Genomic DNA, 27,716 nt, shown 5'->3' with positions numbered 1-27,716 from the left:
TTTTCATTTGAAGATATTTTAGGAGTTTAATATACAGGAGAAAAGGCTGTAACATGAAGAAGGTGACTATATAGACACAGAACAGAAAAGAAATTATGGATAGATATGAGAAAGCAAATAAAAAGAAAGAAGGGCTGGAAAAATTGCTCAGTGGTTAAAGGTGTTTGCATGCACAGCCTGATGGCCTGGGTTTGGTTCCCCAGTACCTATGTAAAACCAGATGCAAAAAGTAACACAGGCATCTGGAGTTTATTTGCAGCAGCAATAAACCCTGGTATATATTTTCTCTTTGTCTCACTCTCTTTCTCCTTGCAAGTAAATAAAGTTTTTTTTTTAAGAAGTGAAGGAAATAATCATAAATTATGCATAAATAATGTGGAAGATGAAAAAACAACAAATATATATTTCATACATTTTATTTCATGAATATTTTGTGCAAAGTGTTGGGTCTAAGTTAGCTGTATGGTATATGAAGTTAGTAATGCATATGCTTTCAAGTAGCTTGCAGGTTTGTTGAAACATCAAGATATATGACAAACAATGCAAATAAATCTCATATAAATATGTGGCCAATGACTGAAACAATCATCTGTATATGGATGTGTAATTCAAGATGAACAAACCACAAGGAGTCATCATACTCTGGCCCTGCCACTCGCTCATGTACATCCCACTTGACCATGATCAATTTGCTTTGTCTTAAACAAGAGTCCTTCCTTTTATCCCATTCACAGTCCTGTGAGTCTTCTCTGATACTTCAACTTTTCAACAACCACCAGCATTCAGATTATGTATTCTCATCATGTAGTCCTCCTACGTCTTCCTTCCCTTTCCCATCCTCACTGACACCACTTTTTTAAGTCTGTATCCACCTTTATTTTTTTTTTCATACATCTTCTCTTCACATCCTCACTTCTAAAACTCCCTCAAGAGTGCTAGTTTCACAATGCTAACTGGTCCATTTGTGACCTTATGCAAGCGTCTTTGATGACAGTCTTACCCACAGAGGGAAATGATCTTTTAAAAAGATGCATACGCTCATGAATATTTACAATTTTCTTATTTGTTCTAACAACCTCCTACAAGCCCTTAACATCTGTCTTCTCATATTCGCTTTTTCTCCTTCAGCAGTTCTTCAATACTTGCATTCCCTAGATTACCCATGACTACTCCTGCCCCTTTGCCTTTCACATGCTGTCATGAGCATTTTCAAAGAGGTCTTCTCACTGGACCCTGTCCTACTTGGAAAGGGAGTCTTAGACCTTGGAGTGAGCTGAGAACCACCCTTATTGCTCTCATTTGTATTACCACATATATTCCATCCATTACCATGTGCCTTCCATCCATTATAGTGTGAGCTCCGTATGTTACAATATGGATAACATCTGGCTGTTATCTTTGCCTTCCTCTCTAGACCATAAAGAGCTTAAGAGCATGACACAAGACTCCATCAGCTACAGACACAGGACTTACCACATAGATGGTCCATAACTATGCTAAGTGTAGGCATGGATGGTCTCAGCTGGAAGATATGAGTTTTAAGCTAGGAAGGACAAGAAAGTGATGAAATGTAAGGGCCTTCAATACACAGGAAAGAATGGTTAAAAGACAGAACAAGAACAAAAGTGTAACAGGGGAATGTCTTTCTTACAAAGCTTATTTTTCTTTTCTTAATTTTTTTATGTTTTTATTAATTAGTTTTGTACTCAGCAAATACAGTCAGTTTGGTACCATTATTAGGCTCATCCGTGATCTACCCCTTCCCCTTGGCCCCTCCTTGTTGAGGTATACGGGTCATGCATTGTGGAGTTAGACCAGTTATTGGTACGATAAATGTCTCTGCATATCATGACCCAACATGTGGCTGTGACATTCTTTCTACACCCTCTTCTGCAAAATTTCCCTGAGTCATGTTGGGTTCATTTTTGGTCTGCTTCAGTGATGAGGTGTTGGGGGCCTCTGGGTCTCTGTCTGATTTGGTAGGAGTTGATTTTTCTCTGTGTTGATCCATCACCCTTGTGCTGGTATCTGGTTCACCAGGAAAACAGCACCTTTGCTTGTTTTGCCAATTGTTCTTAGTTTCAGCTGGGGCCCTTTTGAGGTATGATGGGGTGGCTCTCTCCTTAGGATCTACATCTATCTGAAAAAGAGAGGCAGATTCTCCAACAGAGAGTAAGTTAGCACCAGGACAAATGAGATAACACTTACTTTTTTTTTATAGAGGATTGAATAGGTGTAGGCCATCTTGTAGCTCATGATTGATGGTAGCTTGATAATGGAGAGTGGGCTTATGTTTGGATATGGTTCTGACTTGTTTCCCAGCTCCAGCTATGGGTCCCACACCACTGAGGGGATCAGTTAGCCGAATCAAGAGCAGTTGGTGGGGCTGGAGAGATGGCTTAGCAGTTAAGCGCTTGCCTGTGAAGCCTAAGGACTCCGGTTCAAGGCTCGGTTCCCCAAGTCCCACGTTAGCCAGATGCACAAGGGGGCGCACGCGTCTGGAGTTTGTTTGCAGAGGCTGGAAGCCCTGGCACGCCCATTCTCTCTCTCTCCCTCTATCTGTCTTTCTCTCTGTGTCTGTCACTCTCAAATAAATAAATAAATAAATATTTTTTTAAATGATCTTGAATGGTGTTAGGGTTATATATTTAAAGGATGTGCTCATTTTTGCCTTACTCCATTGCTTCTGCATTTGGACTCACAAAGTGCTCATTGAGATGTCCTTCTCAGCCTGTAACCATTGTCTGGACTCATGATGAACCCATGATGCATCAAGGGACACATTTCCATTGCTTTAAGCTGCCAAGATCATGGGAAACTTGTCACAATTTAGCCTAATCTGTCTTGTGTACTCTAGTAGATTCTGATGTTCTCCAAGTGAGTCTGACATGCTACAAACTGGTCCATTTCCTAATCATAAAATTAACAAGACTCTCTTTTAAAAATTTTTCAGATGTTGTCTATAGATTAGTTGCTTGAGATTCTTATGTAAAATCCCAGGTTCTGGGCAGTGAAGCAAACTCCCACAGTGATTCCAAAGTTAATTCGTGAATGACACCTTGATTGCATCCAAATACATAGGATGGAGAACTAGGTAGTCTCTATGAGTATTTCCAATTCATGTGTGTGTGTCTGTGTGGTAAGCTATATAGCTCAGGTGCTTCCTAGTTGTAATGGTTATTAAATGGGAAGCTAATTAAAATCCCTGTTACAGCTGGAAGGCACGTAGTTCAGTGGATAAAAGCCCTGTGTGCAAGTATGAGTACCTGAAAGGATCTGAGTCCCCCCAAGTACCCATATAAAAAGCTGGCATGGTCATGTATGCCTATAACCCCAATCCTGTGGGGCATAGAGAGAAGAATCTCTAGGGCTACTTAGTCAGTCTAACTGGAAAAAAAAAAAAAAAAGCTGGTTCTGGGTACAGTGAGAGACTGTCACAAGGAAATAACATGGAAAGGCAATACAGGAGATCATCCAACATGCTCCTCTGTCCTACACACTCATGTGCACATAGTACATGCATATATCTGTACACAAAAAGTTGCATGCATGATACATACATACCCATACCGCACTTACTATACAAACACACCAAATGAAAAAAAAAAAATCCTGGCATAGTACAGGCATCAATTGTCTGTCCTTGCTATCCATTTTAAAGTCTAAACACTTTTAAGAAATAGTAGTTATTTCTCCTTGATGTTGCAGTTGAGCCCCATACTTCTCATTGCCTAAGATGCAAACCTTTCAAAACATTTTAAACTAGGGCATAAGTATGGATTGAGCCTGAGAAATCATGGCTGCAGTGAGGTAGGTGTATCACAAACCACCTAAAGCTCTCTCAGGCTCTGTCAGGTTATAATAGTATTTTCCTCATAGCATGCAGACTTAGAATGCATTATTTTTCTCCTTTCTTATTTGCTTTATGTTCTTCTTAGAAAATCAATTGTAGTGAGTGAAACCTGTGATTGGTCCTACTTTCCTCATGCTAGGCTGAAGAGAGAGCATACCTACTTATGTACCAATTCATCAACCAAATTGCTCCCTAATATCAGTCAGTATGTGTCATTTAAAAGAGGAAAAATGAAAAAAATAATTCAAAGAAAATTTATATTTCAATTCTATCGGGAACTATAAATTAAAAGAGAACTAAGGTGATTTTAAAATATTTCAGCCACACTTCCCAAGATAATTTAACAAAACTTAGCAAGAGAAATGAATTCATTATTCCAATGGCCAAATCATCCCTGCACTTACCTTGGCTGCTCTTTGTCGAGGTGGTTATGACAAGGTATGCTTAAGTTATGATATGCTTAAGTTGGGGCTTGAAGTTTGGAAGAATATCAGCTGTACAGGTTAACATTTTAGTTAGAATTCTCTTGGTAGGCAAGATGAGGACTCTGAGAAAAGGATGTAAAATATTCTCTCACTGGAGTGAGAGTCAAGATATCCAGTCTAGGCAAGCAGAGGAGGACAAAGAAGAGGGGACAAAGTGCAGAGAAAGGGATGACTGTGCTAAGGGATCCTGCATTTAGGGTGGAGACTGAGTGTTCAGTATAGGAACCAAGGCAAATGACTAAACATAATGGTAGAAAAAACATAAGTGAGAGAATGAACATGTGGTCAAAAGTGTCCCCTAGTAAGTATGGTGTCACATCCTGTTAACTACCAGAAACTAAAGGCCGATACGGGGGTACGTAGATGTCTTGAATCCATGAAAGACAAAAGGAGAAAGTCTGACCATACCTCATGTTCTGTAGGAATCAGATGCCATCTGGCATCCTGCACTACATACAGCAAGACTCCCAGTTCCCTAACACAGTCATATGATGATATCTTGTCATCCTGGCAGGCCAGGAGCCTCAACTGCCAAGATGAGACCCATTGTGGACAGAGAACTAAGGGCTAGTGAAGGTGTCTATCTGTAAATCTGTTAGAGGTAAAAACCTTGAGCATAGAAAGGGAACACACAAAAATAATACAAGTACCATTCAGGATAGATCTATAAATAAAATCTAAATGCAATAGGATAATTAAGAAAGACACAAGGGCTGGGGAAATGGCTTAGCGGTTAAGCACTTGCCTGTGAAGCCTAAGGACCCCAGTTCAAGGCTCCGTTCCCCAGGTCCCACGTTAGCCAAATGCACAAGGGGGCGGACGCGTCTGGAGTTCGTTTGCAGTGGCTGGAGGCTCTGGTGTGCCCATTCTCTCTCTCTCTCTCTCTCTCTCTCCCTCTTTCTCTATCAGTTTCAAATAAATAAATAAACAAAAAAATGTTCTTTAAAGGCCACAAATACCAATACAGATGAATCATTGTAAATGGAATGAAAATAATCTTAAATGAGGAAAGGAAAAGGGAATTCACAAAAGGAAAGATGAGCAGGAGACTAGCGACATGGCCCAGGTACAGTCAGGCAAGCAACTGACTCAAGGTGTCCTTCCAGAGCCCATTCTTAACCGGTGGCCTTTTTTTTCCTTTTCTTATACGTGGGCTAACAAGAGTCAGTTACTAGGTTTTGCTTTCATACAAGGAGCAAGTTATTCTTTTAAGGGTACAGTTTCTTTTATCCTTGAGAGTCTGCCAGAGCTTAAAACTGTGCCCTGTGGTCTGCAAAATATTAAGGAATACATCTTCTTTATAGGAGGAGGTTCTGAGCAAAAGAGTGTTGAATGCCCTTGAGGCTATGGGCTCCAACTTGGAGAAAAGCCAGAGAAAAAAAAAGGCTTCCTCAACATGGGTGATGATCTGGGTAATATTGGTGTTTGCTTAAAATCATAGACCACCTGAGGTTCTGATGTGCATAATCTACCCAGTAAACAGCAGGAGGCATTGATCAGGGAACAAAAATGCTCTCTAGGATGTCAATGAAAACAATGAGATTGTCTAAGACCACAGCCAGTGGAAGGCAGTGAGGATCTCCAGGGCCTTTGTTTTTCAACAATAGCTGATAAGATATATCCTGGGCCATGGATGTTTTGGCTTGAAATTTCTGATTTTTCTGACATAAGAAACATCTACTGCCCCAAACATTAGAGTCTCCAAAGTGGCCACCACAATTGCCCTTGGCCCCCTTACTCAGACGATGTGGAAGAGTGAGGAGCCTGGAACACTACTTGCCTGCAAGGAAGTTCCAGCTGTGGCTAAGGTAAAGAAAAATTGCTAAAAACAGACCAACATGACCGGTTGGGGCCAATCTAGTGAGAAGCGTGTCAGCAGCCAGACTAGAGGATACAGATGGAATTAAGGGGTCCTGAAGGTACAATTTCCTGCGATAGTAAGATAGGAAGGTGGGCATCCTCAGAACAATCTATTGGAGAGGGGCTAAGCTATGTAGTTGGTAGAGAGGGAAAAGTAGAACCAGCGTCCAGCTGAGTAGTAAGAGGAGAGGAGAGTGAGGCTGGGCACTGGATCTGAGGCAGACATCGATAGTAAAGGAAGACTGGTTAACAAGTAAGTACCCAGGTGTTTTGGTTGAGATACAGTTTGAGTGTCTACTCAGGGCTCTTATGTTGGCAGATTGGCCTCCATGTGATCTTAAGGGTTGAAAGGCTGTTTAAGAAGTGAAGACTAGTATTAGATAACTAGGTAACTGAGGGTAGAACCATCTGAAGCGACCAATAGGATTCTCATGAGGCCTCAATCAAGCCCCGTGAGAGAAAGTTGCTATAGAAAGAGCAAGCCCGGGGCCTCCCTGGTCTGGGAATTCCTATTTGGCCATATGATTCCTCTTAGAGGCACACTTTCTCCCTTGGGATGCCACCTATAATGAGACCCCCACCAGAGGCAAAAGAGGGACTTTTACCTATCAAAACTGTGGACTATATGCACCTCTTTCTTTTATCTGTTACACAGCATTAGACCTTTCATTAAACAATGGATTACTAACACACTAGGGTGTGGGCTAGTGTCAGAAGTCCAAGAAGACCCAGAATGAACTTGTGAGTCTTATTTTTACTTAGAGTAAAAGCCTAAGACTATCAAGACACGTTTGAAAAAATATATAAGATTAATGACTTTCTAAATAGATCACAAACCAAATTTTAAAGGGCACAGAAATTAAATGAATGAAAATTATGCAAGAAGTAGCAACAGGAAAGGGGGTAAGATTGTTTTACATTGTTGTGCCAACATAAATTAGTACAACCATCTTTTTAGAAAAATATTAACAGCTAGTAAAGTTTAAATGAACTCTCTCATTCAGAAGTTTTGCTTGTTTTCTACACTGGGATAGAAAATCTTTTTCTATATCCATGTACTGCTTAGGTATTATGTTCATAGCCTGATAACATCGAAAATTCAAAGAAGGCTGCCATCCTCATATTCATAAAAAGTAATTTTAGATTTTCTTTAAAAGATATAATAATAGTTATGCATATTACAGCATAAATGCATTTGAAACATACAATATTGAATTTAAAAACAGCTCAAAATCATACCCAGATGAAACATTGTTTTGTTTTAAAATCATATGTTATTTAAAAATATTAACATCTAAATGTAGCAAAATACAAAAACCATGGATGGGAAATATAAACCACATTCTAGATAGTAGTTAATTTGAGGAATAGGAAAATGAAAATAATATGAGGGGATGGCAATCACTAATTTTTCACCAGGTTGTTCTATTTCTTTAAAAAATATTTGTATAAGTGTGAAAAAATGTACATTTCTTAAAATATAAGCAAATGCCTATCATATTATTTTCTGTTATAAATATTTTGTAGTTTTAAAAAAAATTTTTTATTAGTTTTCTATTCAGCAAATACAGGCAGTTTGGTACCATTATTAGGCTCATCCGTGACCTACCCCCTTCCCAATGCCCCTCCTTGTTGATGTATGAGTCATGCATTGTGGAGTTAGACCACGGTTATTGGTACGATAAATGTCTCTGCATATCATGACCCAACATGTGGCTGTGACATTCTTTCTGCCCCCTCTTCTGTAAAATTTCCCTGAGCTATGTTGGGTTCCTTTTTGGTCTGCTTCAGTGATGAGGTGTTGGGGGCCTCTGAGGCTCTGGCTCTCTGATTTGGTAGGAGTTGATTTTTCTCTGTATTGGTCTCCTTCCCCCTTGTGCTGGTATCTGGTTCATCAGGAAAACAGCACCCTTGCTTGTTTTGCCAATTTTCCTTAGTTTCAGTTGTGGCTTTTTTGAGGTATGATGGGGTGGCTCTCTCCTTAGGATCTGCATCTATCTGAAAAAGAGAAGTAGAATCTCCAATGGAGAGTGAGTTAGCACCAGGACAAATGAGATAACCTTTACATTTTTAGTAGAGAGTTTAATAGGTGTAGGCCCTCTTGTACCCCATGATTGATGGTAGCTTGATATTGGAGAGTGGTCTTATGTTTGGATATGGTTCTGACTTGTTTCCCAGCTCCAGCTATGGGTCCTGCACCACTGAGGGAATCAGTTAGCCAAATCAAGAGCAATTGGTTCTACACCATGGCTGTGTGCCACTATTGCACTTGTGTGGACATCACAATAGGTTATTTGTTGCTAAGTAGGTTAGACCATGAGTTGCTTGGACAGATATTGGTCATTTCCCCCAGTAGCCCATGTAGCACCTTCTGGCACTAGACAAGCTGACTGTCTGGGGACTGACTCTCTCCTGGCCTCCAGCCATGCCATTCCATTTTACATGTCAGCTGTATATGGAGTCTTCAGCAATAGGGTCTTACCACTGACCTTTGGTGGGTCATCAAGTACTCTGACAGAAATCTGTCATTCTTTTAGGAAACCTTGTAGGTTTCTCTGATCAAAAGCTCATTGTGGATGATAGCCCCATGCTGGTACTGGGAGTTACAGGTCAATGCCCACTAAGAAAATGAGGAAAAAGATAACTAATATACAAGAGTTAGAGAGGAGAAAGAGAGAGAGAGAGAGAGGGAGGGAGGGGAGGGAGGGGGATGGAGGGGGAGAGAGAGGGAAGGAAAATGTAGAAGATTTAGTTTAGACTTGTTCCTACCCTCTCCAGTGTCTTGTGGTTCATGTGTTTCCTGTAAGGGCCTAGTGAAGGTTCAGCCATTTGGTCTGCCTTTTAGGAAGTAGAAGTTTATGGCACCATTGCCATTTGGGTCTAGATTAGTGTTTCCCACCCCTTTGATGCCCTCCCCTCTCTCCCCCTTCATCCTAGTATCTAGTCCATGAGATGCTTGCTGGGTATGAAAGGTATCTTGGGTATATTAAGGTTACGTGCTATAGATGACTGAGACTATGTGGCGATTTTTTTCTGTGATTGGGTAAGGTCACTGAGAATCATCTGTTCTAGGCTCAACGATTTTTCCTCAAATTTTTTTGTGTCATTTTTTCTTACTGCTGTATATAATCCCATTGTGTAGATATACCACATCTTTGTTATCCATTCTTCTAGTGATGGACATCTGGATTGATTCCAGCTCTTAGCTATTATGAATTGTGCTGCTACAAACATGGTTGAGCAAATCTCTCTGGCCTGTGCTTTGAAGGTTTTAGGGTAGATGCCCAGCAAGGCAATAACTTGGTCTGTTGGTATCTCTATAGTCAGCTTTTTCAGGAGTCTCCATATTGCTTTCCAAAGTGGTTGTACCATCCTACATTCCCACCAACAGTATATGAGTGTTCCTACTTCTCCACATTCTCACCAGCATTTATTTTCATTTGATTTTTTGATGTTTGATATCCTTATTGGGGTAAGGTGGAATCTCATAGTTGTTTTAATTTGCATTTCTCTGATGATCAGGGATGATGAACATTTTCTTAAGTGTGTGTTTGTCATTTGTGTTTCTTCCTCTGTGAACTGCCTGTTCAGCTCTTTGCCCCATTTTGTGAGTGTGGTGTTTGACTTCTTACTGTTTAGATTTTTGAGTTCTTTGTAGATTCTAGAGATTAGGCCTCTATCAGTTGGATAACCACAAATATTTTCTCCCATTCTGTGGATAATCTATTGGCTTTGCTTATTGTGTGCTTGTCTGTAAAGAAACTCTTCAGCTTCATGTGATCCCATTGGTTGAGTGACTGTTAAAGATCTTGAGCTACTGGGGTTTTATTTAGGAAGTCTTGTTCCATTCCTATATCATGGAAAGTACTTCCTAAATTTTCTTCCAGTAGTAGTCGAGTTTCTGGTCTTATATTGAGGTCTTTGATCCATTTGGATTTGAGTGTAGTGTATGGGGAAATGTGTGGATCAAGTTTCAGTTTCTTGTATGTGGTTATCCAGTTTGTCCAGCACCATTTGTTGAAGATGATGTCTTTTTTCCAGCCTATACTTTTCGGGCCTTTGTCGAATATCAAGTAGCTATAGTTGCTTGACCCAAAGTCTGGGTCCTCAAGTCTATTCCATGTGTCTATACTCCAATTTTTATGCCAGTACCATGCTGTTTTTATTACTATGGCTTTGTAATATAGCTTTAGATCTGATTTGGTGATGCCACCAGAGGTATTTCTTTTGCTGAGGATATGTTTGGATATGCGAGGCCTTCTGCCTTTCCATATGAAATTTGAGATCATTTTTTCTATCTCTGTGAAGAACACTGAAGGGATTTTAATTGGATTTGTGTTAAATCTATATATTGGCTTGGGTAGGATTGTCATCTTCACAATGTTAATTCTACATATCCAGGAGCATGGGAGGTCTTTCCATTTTCTCAAGTCCTCCTCAGTTTCTTTTTTGAGTGTTTTTGTTTTCTTTGTATGGATCTTTCACTTCCTTGGTTAACATTATTCCAAGGTATTTTTGTTGTTGTTGTTGCTATTGAAAATGGGACTATGTCTCCTATTTCTTTCTCTGTATCTTTGTCATTTGCATATAGAAATGCTGCCGATTTTGTGCATTGATTTTGTGTCCTACTACTTTGCTATAGGAGCTAATCACGTTCAGGAGTTTTGAGATGGAGTCTATCGGGTCTCTTACATATACAATCATATCATCAGCAAATAGAGCTAACTGATTTTCTTGATGATTCTTGGAATTCATCCTTGCATTTCTTTATGTCTTCATTTAGTGTGGCCAGCTGATTTTTAAGGTCCTCTTTTTTTTTCACTCTCCCTCAAATCTCTTAATTCTCTTTGTACTCCTTCCAATGTCTTATCAATTTTTTCTAGCTTAGTGATGGTAGCATCCACACAATTATCGGTCCTTTGTTGCTTTCCTGCAAGTTCTAGCAGTAGGTTGGTCAGGGTTGCATTGCTCATAGCTTCCATTTGATGTTCTGATCCTAATGACTCTTCTATGTTTTGGTTAGATGTATTCCTGTAGGACTGGGCTATCTACCTGGATTTTCTTGCATTTGATTTTTCATGGTATTTCTTTTGTGCTGTGTTCCACCCATGACAGTGTATGGCCAGGTAGGTGAGTGGATCAGCCTAGACTCTAGTGCAATGGGAAACTGAGACAGCCTGGGGCAGTTGCCAAGCAACCTGGGCTTTGGCTCTCACTTGCCAAAGCCGCCTATCTACTGCCTGACAGGGTCGCCAAAGTTGCCTGAATTCTCAAGCCCTAATGCTGCCAAAGCTGCCTGCCTTACGCTTGGAGGGGGACTGAGGTACCAAGCCCTGAAGCTGCCCAAACTGGCTGGGAACACTGGGACCTGGAAACAATCTTTGCTCCCCAGCCATAGAGGAGTGGGGGATGGCACCTGAGCTTCCACTAGTGAGAGACTCAGTCTGGGCTTGTGTAGCCCTTGCTGTGAGACTGGGCCTGCTGAAGTGCGATCAGAGTGCAGAGGCACCTGCGGCCGCAGGCGCACAATCGGAGCACAGTACAGTGCGATTGGAGCACAGCAGCAGCTGGCCCAGGGGGCTCACGATTGGAGCACAGCAGTGGCTGGCCCAGCAGGCATGCAATGGGAGCACAGAGGTGGCTGTTTGGAGGAGGGGGGTGCACCCGCCCAAGAGGGGATCCACGATTCCCTGTTTTTCCCCCACTCTGTGCCCTCCCACTGACAAGAAGACCCAGAAAACCCTTAATGTCTTGCCTTTCTTTTCCAGTCATTTTTCAGGGCAGCTAGGCGGTGGCCATCTTGGCCAGAAGTCATATTTTGTAGTTTTGATAGCTCCTTTAAAACACAGTCACTGAGATTTTATTTAAATACTTTGTTTTTTTGTTGTTGATTTGAGTTAGGGTCTCACTCTAGCTCAGGCTGACCTGGAATTCACTATATAGTCCTCTCGAGGGCTAGGATTAAAGGCGTGCACCACCACGCCTGGCTACTTTGATATCATGTAAAGGAACAAGATCTGTCCACAATAACTTCATCACAGTATGAATGGGAAAGCAGTTTCTTGCAGCAGGAAAGGTGGGGAAGGCTAGAATGGGACCAGGAGGCACAGTGCCCAGGCAGAGCAACTCTCCAGGACGCACAGACGTCATTCCTCTCATGATCTGATGAAATACATGGCAGCTATCTTCCTTACCACCATCTCTGCCTGGCTGAGTATAGTTCCTGAATTTCATGATGGAACTTTTTGGAAAATGTGGGGCATCTAGAGACTTTTGAACACATAACAGATATTTTTATTTTTCAGGATGTTCCTGAGATTTATTCTCCTTTTATCCTCCTACTCCCACTCCTCTTTGACTTTTTTTTTCTTGTCCCATATTTACTATTTTGAGAAGGAATCAGGACATTAAAAAGTGGAGGATTTTTTTTTTTAGGTCTTTGATGATGATAATTCCAAATATGGTTTTATCCTATTTCCCTTCATAACATATAAATACAATAAAAATAGACAATACCCTCTTTTCTGGTATTCTTTTCAATAGTTTATAATACTAATGTATTTTGATATCCATAGAGCAAAATTTGATAATAACAGTAATATCACAAGCACACTTATAAAATAATACCATAATAACACTATATTATGGCGTTTTGAACATACAAATTCCCTCTATAGCCCCATGTGTTTGTGATTAACCTTCCAAATTATTCCCCAACTGGTGGACCCTTTGGGAGGTGGAGCCTTGATGGAGACAGGTGCATCACTGGGGATGGGCCATGAGGTTCACTAGTTCATCCCATGGGTTCTCAGAGCTAATACACTCAGATAGCACCAGCCCTGCTGCTGATGTATGAAGATGTGAGCCACTTGCTATGTTTGAAACATGCCCCAGGAAACTATAAGCCTGAAATAAATGCTTTACTCCCATAAGATTCTTCTGGTTGGGTGTTTTGTCACAGCATCAAGAAGGTAACTGCTAAAATGATCATAAGAAGAATAACACAACAATAATGTTCACACATGAACATGATAAGAGGCTGTCTTGTTCTTTTGTGCTGATGGTAGTGATGTTCACCATAGGGAATGGTGGTTGACCTTGTGTGGTTGTTTTATCAGTAGGTCAGTTGAGACAGTGGAGAAAGAGTATGTTTAAAAATGCAAAAGAGGTCAGTCAGAGCAAAGGCAGCATAGCTTGACATAATGGGTAATTCTATGAATTTCCAGTAACAGAGTGATACTGTTTTATTCTTTGCCTTGGCATGAGTTTTAGGTATGAAATATCCAGGATTGGATTTCAGCTGTAGCAAAGTTAGGCAACTTCTAGGTGTCCCCTCACCAAATGAGACAGTTTACCAAAAGTCACTCACCTTCATATTAGTATTTTGGAATAGATTAGAAGAATGAAATTATCATTTCCTTTATTTTTGTACTTCTCAAATTTAATGGAAATATTCTTTTCTTCATTTCATTGAACTTTGATTTCAAAAGAATAATCCTGTATATTTCAATGAGATAATCTTTTAAAGAATACTTTCAAATATGAATGGGTTGATCTTGATTTGCTGAATGTCTGAATTGAAAAATAATCATGTATATTTCAATGAGAAAATGTTTTAAAGAATACTTTCAAATATGAATGGGTTGATCATGATTTACTGAATGTCTGGGTAGCATTGAATTGTAAAGATGCATTCTGGCTCAAAACCCTAAGAAGTATCACAGAGTAGAGAGAAAGGGAATCAGAGAGCACATATTCTTGTGATGGACCCATTAATAGAATGAATATATAATTTATCAGCCAAAGAAAACACTTTTGAGAACAGATGGAGCTGTCAGCCAAAGGGAACAGCAGGTATAAACCAGCACTGCTGAGGAAATTGGAGTAGTTGACCATCCTACACATTAAAGAAAATTCAAGTGACTCAAAACTTCATAGGCTCCCATAAAAAGACCCCAAATAGCCAAACTACTCCTGGGCAGGAAGAAGAAAGCCAATCACCCTATTTGACTTCTCAACATGTATATAGCATCAAGGACACAGAGCAGTGCATTGGAATAGAGACCACAGACATAAATACTGCTTTTGTAACAAGCTGATTTTCACCAACGATATCAAGAACATATAATGAGTAAAGGATGCAAAAAGAATAAAATTAGGCCAATATCTTGTATCACACATGAAAATTGACTCAAATGGACCAGACACTTAAAGTTAAGACCTGAAACTCTGAAACTGCTATAAGAAAAACAACTAGGTATTAGAATTATCCATATGTGGACCAGATTCCACAGCCACAAAAAAAATAATTAATAAAACATAGACAAATGAGATTATATAAAAATTTTAAAATTACATAGCAAAGAAAAAATTTAAGAGAGATGAGACAGATACAGCCAGAATCTAGCTCTTAAGGAAATCAGGAGGCACACTGCCACACAGTGTGACTGAACAGTATAAATTAAATTTCACTGAAAGTGTAGAAATAGAGGTCAGAGTTAAGTATTAGAAAGGTGTGTGAAGAAGATTTTGGTTGGTTTATTTGAGACACAGTCTTACATTGTAGCCCTGGCTGACTTGGCACTCACTGTATAGCCCAGGTTGGTTTCAAACTCATGATAATCCTGCCTACACCTCCCTATTGATGGGATTTCAGGTATGTGCCACCATAGCTGGTCAAGAATTTTCTTCACAAATAGAATTGATTTCAACAAGGATTATAGCTTTCTTATTGTAGCATGAAGAAGACTGAAGCAAAATGAGTATCCTGAATTGCCAATACACCCAAAAGTCAAGGAGTCTTATCATTTTAAATCAAGGCTGGGCTTCTTAAAATATGAAAGTTACACATTCAAATCAATAACTAGGAATGAGACAAGGAGAGAAAAGAGGGTAGTGGAAGAGAAATACAATCAAATTATATAGTATTTTCATGTATTAAAATTCTCGATTGAAACAAATATGAATGTTATCCAGTCATCATTTAGTACTTGAAATTTTTCATGTTATTCCATCATCAAAGATGTCCATTCTGAGCAAATTAGTACTGTGAATGTGAGAATTAGATCTTTATGGCAGGGTCTTAAGAAGAGATGAGAATTATTAGCTACAACCACATATTCTGCATCATTATGATGATGATGATGTGGACCATTACAGATAGCCACTCTGTTATATAGGTTTTTCCAAGAGAATGACAGAATCATAGTGGATTCATAGACAATATTTTGACTTGGGGCCAGGCTTGCTTAAAGTCCAGGAGCTGGGTGAAGGCGGAGCAGAGTTGAGGTGTCAAGTGACAGAGGAGTAAATGGGACCAGGAGATTGGTTGTGACAAATGAGCACCACAGTAAAAGGGTCCATTTTATCTTTAAAACCTAGGTTCTTGCAAGTATGACAGAAAACATAAAGTTGTAAAATAGGAAATTTAGGGCCATCCTTGGGTTCATAATACAAGAAAATGTCCAGCCTTCATTTTACACTGGCACATTAAATTAAACGAGTACCCACAAATTCTCTAAGGCAGTTTAGGAAGACTGTCAAAGCTCGGTGTTGTTTTGCTGTTTTATTGTTTGTCAAAACAACAGAGGCAGAAGCTGTAAAAACTGTCAGCATCTTTCTTCTTTATCCTTAAAATATTACACAATAAAGATATGACACTGTCTGGTTTATTAATAATCTCTTCAAAATCCACTGAAAAAGTTGGGATACTGGAAAGTGAATGCCAAGCCTGATGTCAGTGAATCAGAGACAGGAGAGGTAGGTGCTATATAAACCTCAGGTAAAGTCCTCAGAAAACCCTCATGGCAATTTTGATAAATTTTCCAATGTAATTCAGAATTCTCAGACAGTAAGTATACACACACACTCACACACACACACACACACACACACACACACACACACACACACACAATATATATATACATGTGTATATGTGTGTGTGTGTGTACATACACATACATACAGAGAAAATTTGCATTTAGCATATTTAAGGTGATTTTATACCAAAATTATGCAAATCACATAAGATGATACTGCATCCTTTTCCTATAAATTCTCTAAAACAAGAACTGATAGTTTCATAGTAATAGAATAGATTTCACTGAGTCACATTCCTATGGAGTTTTCCTGGGTCTTCCATTGTAACGCAGTTCTTTCTCAACAAGATGGGCAGATACCTCTTTACCTCCATGTCTGGGTCACTTGGAAGCTAAACTCAGACTCATCTGCATTACCTTATTTACCATCCTGCTTCCTCTGAGATAAAGTACAGCATAAATTTTCCCCTAAGTTGATTTCCTACTTATAGTTAGAAATAAAATAAAAAGGAACTGGCAGAGTCATGTCCTTCCCAAGCAGGTACCAAAAAATGCAGTCAAAAAGCAAGTGCACTGCAGAGAAAAATCCACTGCTTGCTTGTTTCTGCATTCCAACAGCACTTGGGGATGCATGTGAGAGACTGGACGAAAGTGAATACAAACATCCATTCTAATTGAGCACAGAAACTTTATTATATGGTATTCAATTTTGATGCAAATATGAAAGCAAATAACTATATTTTTTTAGATTTTAGTTTTTCATATTTATTAAGTTTGGCTCTTAGAACCCCTAAAAATGAAAATGACTAAATGACTATTGGCTAGCAATGCCAAGATACAAAACTCTCCTGAGTGTTCTGTCTCTCCCTCCCTCCTTCCCTCCCTCTCTCCCTCCATTCGGCAAATCTGATCATGATTTGAGTGATAAGTTATTGTTATTTCACCTTGTGTCTTGCCTCTGCAGGAAGCAGAATGTGCCTACATCCTCTTTATCGTTGCCATATTTTGGATCACAGAAGCATTGCCTCTGTCAGTAACAGCTTTGCTGCCTGGCTTAATGTTCCCCCTATTTGGGATCATGCCTTCCACACAGGTAATTTCACCTGCAAATGCTAATATCATTTGATTGCTTGTTTTGTGCTGTGACTTCTTTTGAGAACAGGTGATTTTCAAAGGAGCAATAATCCTGTGAGAAAGTTTCTTTATGAAGCCCTTTCATTGTTTTCTCCCCGCCCCCACCTTCTCTCTCGCATTCTGCACATGTCCACCTTCAAGGAACAAACAGATTGCAACATCTTGAGTCATATACCTGTGGGAAAAATGAGTGTCCATCTCCTATGGCTAACCTGCAGCTAGCTGGCAGCTCCTTGCCCCTCCCCAGCCCCTGCCCAGAAAAACGGGGCAACCATTCACATCATACATAAATTTTTACTACTCACCCGCATTTGGTCTCACAGCACTGAAAAAAAAAAAAAACAAAACAAAACATTTTGCTTTTAATGAAGAAAATGATTTGCTGTTTTCTTTTCCAGAATCCTGGCATTTTGAAAGATAAAGCCAAATTAACTTTCATATGTATTTCTATTTGGTTCTTGCTGAGAGGCATTTGTTCATGCTGGGAGCTGTTTCTTACCTTTATACAATCTAAGGGCACCCATCTGAAGAAAATGGATTCAGTTCCCCCTTAAAAGCATGAAACACACTGAAACCAGCATATCTCCATTGCTGTCTCCAGCCATGCAGCAAACAACTACCTAAACCATTTCTCAGGAAAGATGTCAAGTGCAAGTTGCCAGTCAGTTCAATTTATCACTTTTGAACTTTTGTTTTCTGACAGAGTCTACACTGGTCTCTTGAGGCTCACATGTCTTTTGGATGGATGGAAATTTTTCTTTGTAACTCTTCCTGATTATTATCCTTCATATGGGAGGAATTGTTTCTTACTTTATTTTAATGTAGTCTTTCCCCCATATTGTAGTCTAAATCCTTTGTTATTTCTGTTCCTCTCTGGTTCCCCTGCATTTCTAACTTTAACCCAAATGTAAGTGTCATTGATGTTCAAGAGACTATGTTCAAAACCGTCTTTCAGTTCCTCTTATCCACAAATAAAGGTTTGGTTTCCAAGGAATCTGAGACTGAAAACCCAAATTTCTTAACATGCACAGCATGCTTTTTGTTGTCTATGGGATTGACCAGTGACCACAGATTTGTAGGTATTCAGAGTGGCCATGCACTAGGTATGCTAGTACCTGCCTAGGATGTTTTATTTCCAAAGGTCCAAGATCAACAGGCCATCAAGCTTAAACTTAAAGGAAGTTCTGGATGATGTCTCACAAGGGGCAGGGATCCCTTCCACAACATCTTACATAGATGAGATTAATCCATACTTAAAAATTTTCTGGGCTGTGGGCCTCTGAAACCCTCAAGAGATAACTTTAACTTTCCAGCTTTGTTTAGTCTGAGTCTGAAATTTAGTCACATTGATTTATAACTCTTCTACCTGTCATCTAATTATCTGAAATAATCTTTGTTTTTCATGAGAGTGTTACCTTTTTTAATTAAAGTGAATCCCACCTTCAGCCTTTATGAATTCTAGACTTCAGCTATCTTCTTCAAACCTGAAACCTCCAACCTTACGACCATCACCAAACCATTTTATTTTTATTCTCAGAACTCTAGGTTGTCAACAACAATTAAAATTAAGTTAGTTAATAAAGTCTGGTACCTTGTAAGCATTCAAGATATGTGGACAATGATACTATTTGACATCTAGAGAAACATTCTGAATATTTTAAAGGCACTCTAGCATCAGTCTGCTTTAATGCTTTATGTGAATCTCTTCAACCAATAAAGCTGCAATGGAGCCTAAAAGAAGTCAAAGCCATTGGGACTATTAGTGGACATGGGGCATCTCATGATCTTTTTCCAGACACAGCAACTGACCTTTAACTTATAAATAGTTGACCAAACCTACAGGGTATCATAGACAGAAATTTAGTCAAAACATCTGAGCTTCATAAATGATATTCACCCTAACACCTTGTATAATCCTTCTCCTTCACTAAATAACTCTACTGACCATCTGTGCATGAAACACAATGAAGCTCCTACATCCCATGGGTTATAACAATTAATTTATATGTGTCACATGTCATTATTAATACCAACAGTTCTGAGAGTTAAAGTCCTCATCCAAAATAAGATGCCTAAACACTTCTCTCTTTGGCTACCACAGTTCTAACTTTACTTTGCATATTTATTAAGTCAATGTTGCATTCCATAATCTTGCTATGTGCATTATTGTACTTGAAAAGTATGCATAAATACTGGGTTTTACATCATTTCAATTAAATCTGAAGTATTAAGCAATTAGAATGTGACAAAATTGTTATCGAAAGCAGTTATCAATTTACTATTATTGAAAAATTCATATATATATAAATTACATATATGTACAAAGGTATACATATGTGTATATATATATGCATGTTACATTGTAGTTATTTAGTAATATAATAAATAAGTGGTAGGCTCTGCCAAGTACTTGGGAAAATATCTATGAATAAAAACAGACAAAAAATTTTGGTAACATGGAAAGAATGCCAAGTGTTGGTGGGAATCAGAGGGTAGCAGTTGTCTACTCTGGTAGGAATTGGTGGGGTAGATCAACCTGTTTACCTGAACACAGACCCCCTGGAGATAAGGAAGTCAGCCATTTGAACATCTGGGAAATACCCACTGCAGAAAGAGGAAACAAAGGCATTATGGTCGTTCCATGCCTGCAGAGAAGCTAGAGCAGAGGGAGTGAACAGAGAATGACTACAGTTAATGTCAGGGAGGGAATGAAAAGGGGTTGGACCATTAGGACCAAAGGTCATTATAACTTTTTAACACTTAATGAAATAGGATCTCCTGGTGAATTTTGAGCAAGAGCATGACATGATTGACTCAAGTATCATTTGAGCTGCAATATTGAGAAACAAGGCAGAATGAAGGAGGTGGATGTGTGTTTCAGTTACTTTCTTGTTGCTGTGAAAAAATACCTGATTTTCAGCAGTATATTAAAGGAAAGGAGTTTCAGTCAGCTTATACTTAAAGATGATAGAGTCTATCATGGCCAGGAAAGCAGGAACAGGAGGTTGCAGCAGAGACAGAGAGAGAGAGAGAGAGAGAGAGAGAGAGAGAGAGAGAGAGAGTTTGAGAGAGAGAGGAGCACAAATGGAGCCAGACAGTAATACTTCCAGACCTGCCCCAAATGGCACACTTCCTCCAGCAAGTTCTACCTCCCTAAGGTTCCACAAGCTTCTCAAAAAGCTGGGGACTAAGTTTTCAAACACATTAGTGTATGGAAGACTTTTTTACATCCAGTCCACCCACAGTAGGATATTCCAAGCCAAGGAAAAGATGGTGACAATTCAGACCAGATATGCTAATACACATATTGCCTATATTGTTGATAAATTTTAAAGGAAAAAACTCTTGGTTTATTGAATATGGAATATAATTAGAAGAAGATAGTCAAAGATGTCTCCTAGTTTTGTAACCTGCCAATTTAAAAAATATAGTTGCATCTAGTGAAATGGTAATAATTACAAGTACAACAGTCTTACTGTAGAAGAACTGAGGCCTGGAGATCAGTGCTGGACATGTGAATTTCCTGTTAGGCATCGATACTGCATATGCAGGTGGATATGGCTCATCAACAGTACAGAGTTCACTAGAAGTGGCTGATCTGGAGACATTAGACCTGTCAGTTATCAGCATACAGATGGTACTTAAGGCAAGACTTGAGTGAGTAGGAGGTAAATAAAGATAGAGGACCACAAAGGACAAAGAACATAGTCCTGGGTAGCTGCAAAGTCAAAAGGTCAGTGAGGATAGGTGTGGTGGCTCACATGTGTAACCACAACACTCTGGAGGTTGAGACAGAGCGGTTATGCAAGTTTGAGACTAACCTGAGCTATAAACTGAGTTCAAGAGCATCCTGAGCTACATAGAAAAACCCTTTCCCAAAACTTCAAAAAATTAGTTTAGGGAGAAAATAAAGGTCTAGGCAAGAAGATAAAGAAGAAAAAGTTATTGAGGTAGGAGGACAATAAGGAAGGTGTGAGGGCTTGGAATCCAAGTGAGGCAAATATTTTAAGACTGAAGCAATGACCAGGCTTGTCAAATCTTCTGATAGGTCAGTTTTTATGAAGACTAGAAATTTGGTTGTTGCATTTATCAAAAGAACTTAAGAAAATAGTTTCTTTTAAAAAATATGGGCTTAAAAGTCATATACATTATAACTAATAAAGTACTTCTTAAGAAATGTTCAAATTTAATTTGCAAGCTTAATATGAGGAACTATGCAGTTTTTATGACTTTTAATTGATTTGTGCAAAGGTTGCTCCATGGGCAAACTAGAAAGCTGAGAAGGAGCCCAGGTACTCTGATTATAACATTCTGTACTTTTAGATAAAATTCCATTTGGGGTCAGAAATATGACTTGATCTTGCAAATCAATTTCAAATCTCATTAATCTTACCTGACATATCTACTTTCCTCTTCAAATAGTTATGTTTATCAATGTCACCTCTTTTAGAGTAATGGAGTCTCATGTATCCCAGGGTGTCCTTGAACTCTCATTGTAGCCAAGAATGTCCTTAAATGTCAGATCCTATTCCTTCTACTTGATAAGAGCTAGGATTACAGATGTGTACCATCATCTCTAGTTTGTGTAGGGCTGGCATCAAACTTCTGGATTCATGAAAGCTAGGCAAGCAGTGTGACACCGAGTCTACAGCTCCAGGTCCTAAACAGAACCTTCTTCTATGATCTCTTGGAAAAGTAAGTTGCAAACAATATTCTTCCTCAAATATGCTTACTTTCACAAAAAATAAAGAATGTAGAACAAGCCAGGTGTGGTGGCACACACCTTTAATCCCAGCATTCGGGAGGCAGAGATAGGAGAATCACTGTGAGTTCACGGCCACCCTGAGACTCCATAGTGAATTCCAGGTCAGCCTGGGCTAGAGTGAGACCCTACCTTGAAAAACCACCCCCCCCCAAAAAAAAAGAATGTAGAACATATAACAAGTGAAGAATATACTGTCTTTGGCTCTTGCATGCCATAACAGAGTTGAGTGACTGTGACAGATAACAGGCAGCCCACAATGTTTTCTGTAACATTTACTATCCAGTCCTGTAAGGAAGGGTGATAATTTCTTATCTACTAAAGAAGCAATACATGGTACTGAACTTACTCTTTTGTTAAATCATTATCCTCTTGTCTTCTGAAGATATCTTCTAAGATTTACAATATTTGCCTAAAACTTCCCATGGCACTAATATTTATGTACTATGATTGTTTTCCTATGTGATGTGTAATGCTGCCATATAGTTCCAGAGTTAGCTAACCCTTCCATATTTTATACCCTTATGTCTTCTCTGAAGCAATATTCTTTTAGTTAGGGGCTATTACTAAGTAAAATAAAGACTGCCTAACATGAGTAGTGGCTTACCACAACTGTTGATCAGATAATCAAGAAGGTGGCAAAGTGACTAACTTGCAGAAAATATATACAGCATGGATAAAATGAATGAAAGGATGATTGACATCCTGGGATAGATGGAGCAGGACAATGTGTGATATCATTAAGTGACCCTGAGAAGTGCATAATGTTAAAACTAAGAAATGTTTATGGGTAAAAACTTCCATGTAATCTTTTCAGAATGTAGTTGACTATGAGTAACTAAAAACTTAGAAAGTAAAATCATGAATGCAAGGGCCTACTTGCATGCTTGCTTCTGAGTGTTCCTTTGCATTTTTTACAGTAATTCTATTCTCATTATCTCATTTACTTCTAAGGCTACTGATAGAATAAAGCCAGTGTCTTAATTCATCCAGGCTGCTAAGACAAAACACTGTAAGTTGGAAATCTATTGCCAATAGCATTTTTGATGCATGGCCAGATGCATTTTCAATGTTATAAATTAATGAATAAAATAATATATACAATTTTTTTACCCAATTGCCAAATATCAGGAAAAACATATACTTTAAGGCATCAAAAAGCAAACATTATAATTACATGTAGAGAAGGTGTTTACCTGTCTGTTTTTAATTTCTAAGGAAATTATAACTAACCAACATTTTCCATTTGCTGGAACCAAATAAAACATAGGTAGGACTTAAAATAGAGAAGTCATGATCAGAATTCATTTTCATGGCATTGGAAGATTTTTGTTCCAATACTTCTATTTCTTCTCATAGGTATGATTGGGGTTAGAAGGAGATTTCCTCGAAGAATGCCCTCCTTTTAGCACAAGCTTGTGATTAAGTTTGGCCAAGTGTTTCCCAAAGTCAGTTCTCTTGAATACTTGTCACATGAGGTGCTTCATACACACAGAATAACAAATAAGTTGTTATGGTTAAATAAATCTAAAACATACACTATATGCTAGCCCACTCTTTGAAAATCATTATTCACTATTATTAAAAGAACATATAAAGGCCTATAGGAAAAAAAATACATTATATGAAAATAAAATTTTAACTTAATTGCGCCCACAATTCTCATAAAACAAAAAAAATTACCATTTTAGGATGTTGTAGGAAATTACTGCTGCAAAAGATTGCTGAAAGAATCTGGAAGGTTTACTAATCACTGAATGATAATGAAGAGTTCACAATGTTGACCTTTATTTAAGAACATTCATTTTATAATAAGAGCTTTGAAGGTAGAAACATTTAGCTATGAAGGGGAGAAGCTGCAGTTTGGGTCAAATAAGTGGTGATGAAGCAGTGTTTTTGCCCTGGTGGTGAGGCAGATGTTGTAAGGTTGGGGCTTGATTCAGAATTTTGCTCACATCATGGTCATGCTACTCTACCACAGGAACATTACAAGAGTTTCAGTTCACAGATGGAGAAATGGAGTCATAGGATCACTTACATGAAGTTACTTGTATATGAAAAATGTAGTGTTGTTAGTATACTTATTCCCCTGTGTTTATTTAAATAGTAGTATTCCTGGGTAAAAAATATCGAACATATGTAAATTTGTATCCAAACATAACTGCATGATTCTTGACACAATGGAAGAATATGTAGTCAAAGTTCAAAATTAAGAATAAGGCTGAAGAGATGGCTTAGCAGCTAATGTGCTTGCCTGCAAAGTCAAAGAGCCCAGGCTGAATTCCCCAGTATCTATGTATGTAAGTCAGATGCACAAGGTGATACATGTATCTGGAGTTCATTTGCAGTGGCCAGAGGCCCTGGTATACCCATTTTCTCTCCCTATCTGCATCTTTCTCTCTCTCTCTCTCTCTCTCTCTCCCTTTCTCAAATAGATAAATAAATAAATAAAATATTTTAAAAAGCAAGAATATCTTAATAATGCCTTTGTAGTACAATGTTATTCCCTAGCACCACAGTTTATAATCATGGTTTTAATGTAATTTCAGGTGGCATCAGCTTATTTCAAAGATTTTCACCTACTGCTAATTGGAGTGATCTGTTTAGCAACATCAATAGAAAAATGGAATTTGCACAAGAGGATTGCTCTGCGGATGGTAATGATGGTGGGTGTGAACCCAGTATGGTAAGTGTTGTGCTGGCTGTAGCCAGTTTGCATTCTAAACAGACCTTTTTGGTGTGTGCAGAGCTGGTAACCATATAACTAGCACACAACGAGGGATTTGCTCGAATAACAATAAAATTCGTGACTTTTTTTCCATCTGAAATTTTGAAAATGTTAAAAAGTCTGCTTGAGTAGTAGGAGGAAAAACAATCACTTTCCTTTCACTGCACACCTAATTACAGGGAGATCTGAATAAATGTTCACAATTCTTTCACCTCTAATGCACCACTGGAGTCAAAGATGAGAGAAGCTTTGAAACTCATCACATGAGATTGATAGACTGCAGAGTAGATATCATTCGTTCCTTGTTTATTTGGCTGATTCAAATATTCAAATATGCAAGGCTTGTTCAAGAGCATCCTATATCAACAGGAAGGATGTTATAAACCAAAGACGAAGACGTTCCTGACAAAATATAAATGTGTACAGAACAAATTCAAGGTGAAGATTTTTTTCTTTTTAAATCAACTGCTGCAAAGTGACATAATCAATTAAGAACTTTCATGTATATGAGCAATTACTCATTTCACTGCATTTCCCTGCAGTGAAATGATTTTTTTTCCATTAAATTAATTAGCTATTTGGGTCTATTCCGCCTCTTGTTAAGACCATGACTATAAGCTAAGGACAATTTCCAGTGGCATCATCATTTTCATGATGATATTTTGCTTTAAAGTCATAGGTGGGTTTCCCCTTATCTTTCTTTGGAAAAATAAGAAAAAATTTTTGCCTTCTGTTACATAATTCATTCAAGGGAAGAGCATATTATGTGTTTACCATTTGTGGGACAAATTGCCTTGCTAAATACTAATACTGTGTGTGTGTTCGTGTGTGTATGTCTGTGTGAGTGTGAATTCAAATGCATTTGAATATATATAACACATATGAGAGGAATTTGAAAAAATGTTACTTGAAAAATTTATAGCATAAATATACTTAAAATATTTCACCGTTTAAAAGAAATAATGCCTCATGCCTCTTGGTTGTTATAAGAATGCATCTTCTCTGGCCATCTGGGCATTGCTTTATAAGTGGGAACTATACATTGTGCAGCAAAACAGGTGTCCTGTCCATTAGGTCACTATATCGCTTTTCAATTTAAGGCATTTTCATGAAGAGAAGCTTTATCTGATCCAAATCTTTTTGTATCAAATATTTCACAATGTACAAATGAAATAAGTAAAATGTTTTCTTTTTTAAATTAAGAATCTTGGTGCTTGGGAAATGGCTAAATGGGTAAAGTGTTCACTGTTCAAGTTGGAGTACCTAAGTTGGATCCCCAGAACTTATGTTAAAAAAATAAAAAATAAAAAGTTGTAAGCTATAATGAGCTTCTGTAATATTAGTACAATGATATAGTCTGTGAGATGGGAGTGAAGACAAGAGAATTTCCTTGAAGCTTAGGAGCTCATAGTGAAGGCAGAGAGGTACAGCAAAACAAGAATTCAGAGTAAGAAACCCTGCCTCAGCTGAGTTGGTTAGGTGAGGACTGACTGGAAGTTGTCCTCTGACCTCCATACGTGCACACTATGGAATATGTACCCACACATGAACATGCACACCTACATGCAGACAAATTTAATAATAAATAGTAAAAGAAAATAAAGAAGTGATATTTCTTTTTCAAGCAGATTTATGAGTGTTATTATATTTTGTTTCATAGATAGAAAATGTTCACCATGTGGTACAGAATTGTTATTTTAAATCTATTTAACAAAAGAGATGGGGACTTGTTGAAATGGCACTACATGGAACGAAGTGCTTCTGAATGATTTTCAGGGTCACCTACTCAGATCACATGTTTTGTTTTTTTTTTTCTTTAGTGTGATTTTGAAACTTTATAGAGATGGTCAAATATCCTAGAGTCTTAGATACGTTATTTTAAGGATGAATGACTCTATTCATAAGAGAAGACAATGTAATGAATCCAATTCTGACAGTAAGAAGGATGTCAGGTTGAGGAGAGCATAAATTAAAAAAAAAAAGCTATAGAAAATTCTGAAAACTCATTTTAGCATGTAATGTTAACCATTTCTCCACCCACCATATATTGAACCAGAAGAGTGAACAAATGAAAGGAAGATTGATAAATACTAGTGTCCTTTTTTTTTGTCTTCTTGGCACACATGCTGTACACACAGAAATATGATCAAAAGATAAATTAAAAACACAGGACTCTGATTTCAAAAGTTGGCTCCTTTTTCATTTGACTCATCTCAAAGAAAATGGCCCTCCATAAGAGGTACTCAAGTATTAGAGTCACTTTGCATATATCCCATCTTGCAATTGAGTGAAAGTTTAATCATTTACTTGGGAGCCAAATTCCTGAAGAACTCTACTCTTACAAATGCTACTTGGGTTTCTACCTGGCTATACCATCTGGGGAGAAATATAACCTTCAATGTTTTGAAAAACAGAATTCCCAACTCACAAGCAATATACCTTACAGTAAGTAATAGAGAGCTCCATGAATTGGAGAGCATATCTCACAAAGATCCTCTCATTTCAGGCTGACTTTGGGGTTCATGAGTAGCACTGCCTTCTTATCTATGTGGCTTAGCAACACCTCTACCGCTGCCATGGTGATGCCCATCGTGGAGGCTGTGGCACAGCAGATCATCAATGCTGAAGCAGAGGCTGAGGCCACTCAGATGACTTATCTCAATGAATCTGCCATCCACGGACTGGAAGCTGATGGTATCATGTGTTGATATGGCCACAGTGGGGTCTGGTCATTTGGGCAATAAGTATAAAGTCAAGAATGCTGGGGTACATTTTTAAGTTAACTATATATGCATGAGATGCGTAAAACTTTCTCATTATCTATACAAACATTTTATTTTAAATTAACTACTGAGTTTGTATTCTCTGGCAAAAAGGAAAAGGATGAATTTTGTGCCCTCCAGCCAGTCCTACAGAATAGTTCTGTGTCTTTTTCAGTAGATGCCCAAGTTACTCTTTGCTATCCTGAAAGGCTTTCTTGCATAATATGAGAAATTTCTAATTCCTAAGACCTATTTAGGCTCAACATGAAATTTCAGTATGGTTATTTCTGGCTCTGATGAACTTTTCTGAT

The 27,716-nt window shown here is 38.4% G+C and overlaps 1 protein-coding gene across 1 annotated transcript in view; it reads left to right on the top strand.

The window, feature by feature from the left end:
- Slc13a1 (solute carrier family 13 member 1) overlaps nucleotides 1-27,716 on the top strand; it is an 86,864-nt gene that overhangs the window by 5,097 nt on the left and 54,051 nt on the right. The window contains exons 2-4 of the mRNA XM_045159972.1: nucleotides 16,984-17,112; nucleotides 24,465-24,601; nucleotides 27,150-27,337. Of these exons, the coding sequence (XP_045015907.1) occupies nucleotides 16,984-17,112; nucleotides 24,465-24,601; nucleotides 27,150-27,337 (454 nt within the window). The remainder of the gene's footprint in view (nucleotides 1-16,983; nucleotides 17,113-24,464; nucleotides 24,602-27,149; nucleotides 27,338-27,716) is intronic.

This window comes from Jaculus jaculus, chromosome 10 (assembly GCF_020740685.1).
Source record: "Jaculus jaculus isolate mJacJac1 chromosome 10, mJacJac1.mat.Y.cur, whole genome shotgun sequence".
Taxonomy (NCBI): Eukaryota; Metazoa; Chordata; class Mammalia; order Rodentia; family Dipodidae; genus Jaculus; species Jaculus jaculus.
The sequence above is the reverse complement of the archived record's forward strand: the minus strand, read 5'-3'. Positions and strand labels throughout refer to the sequence as shown.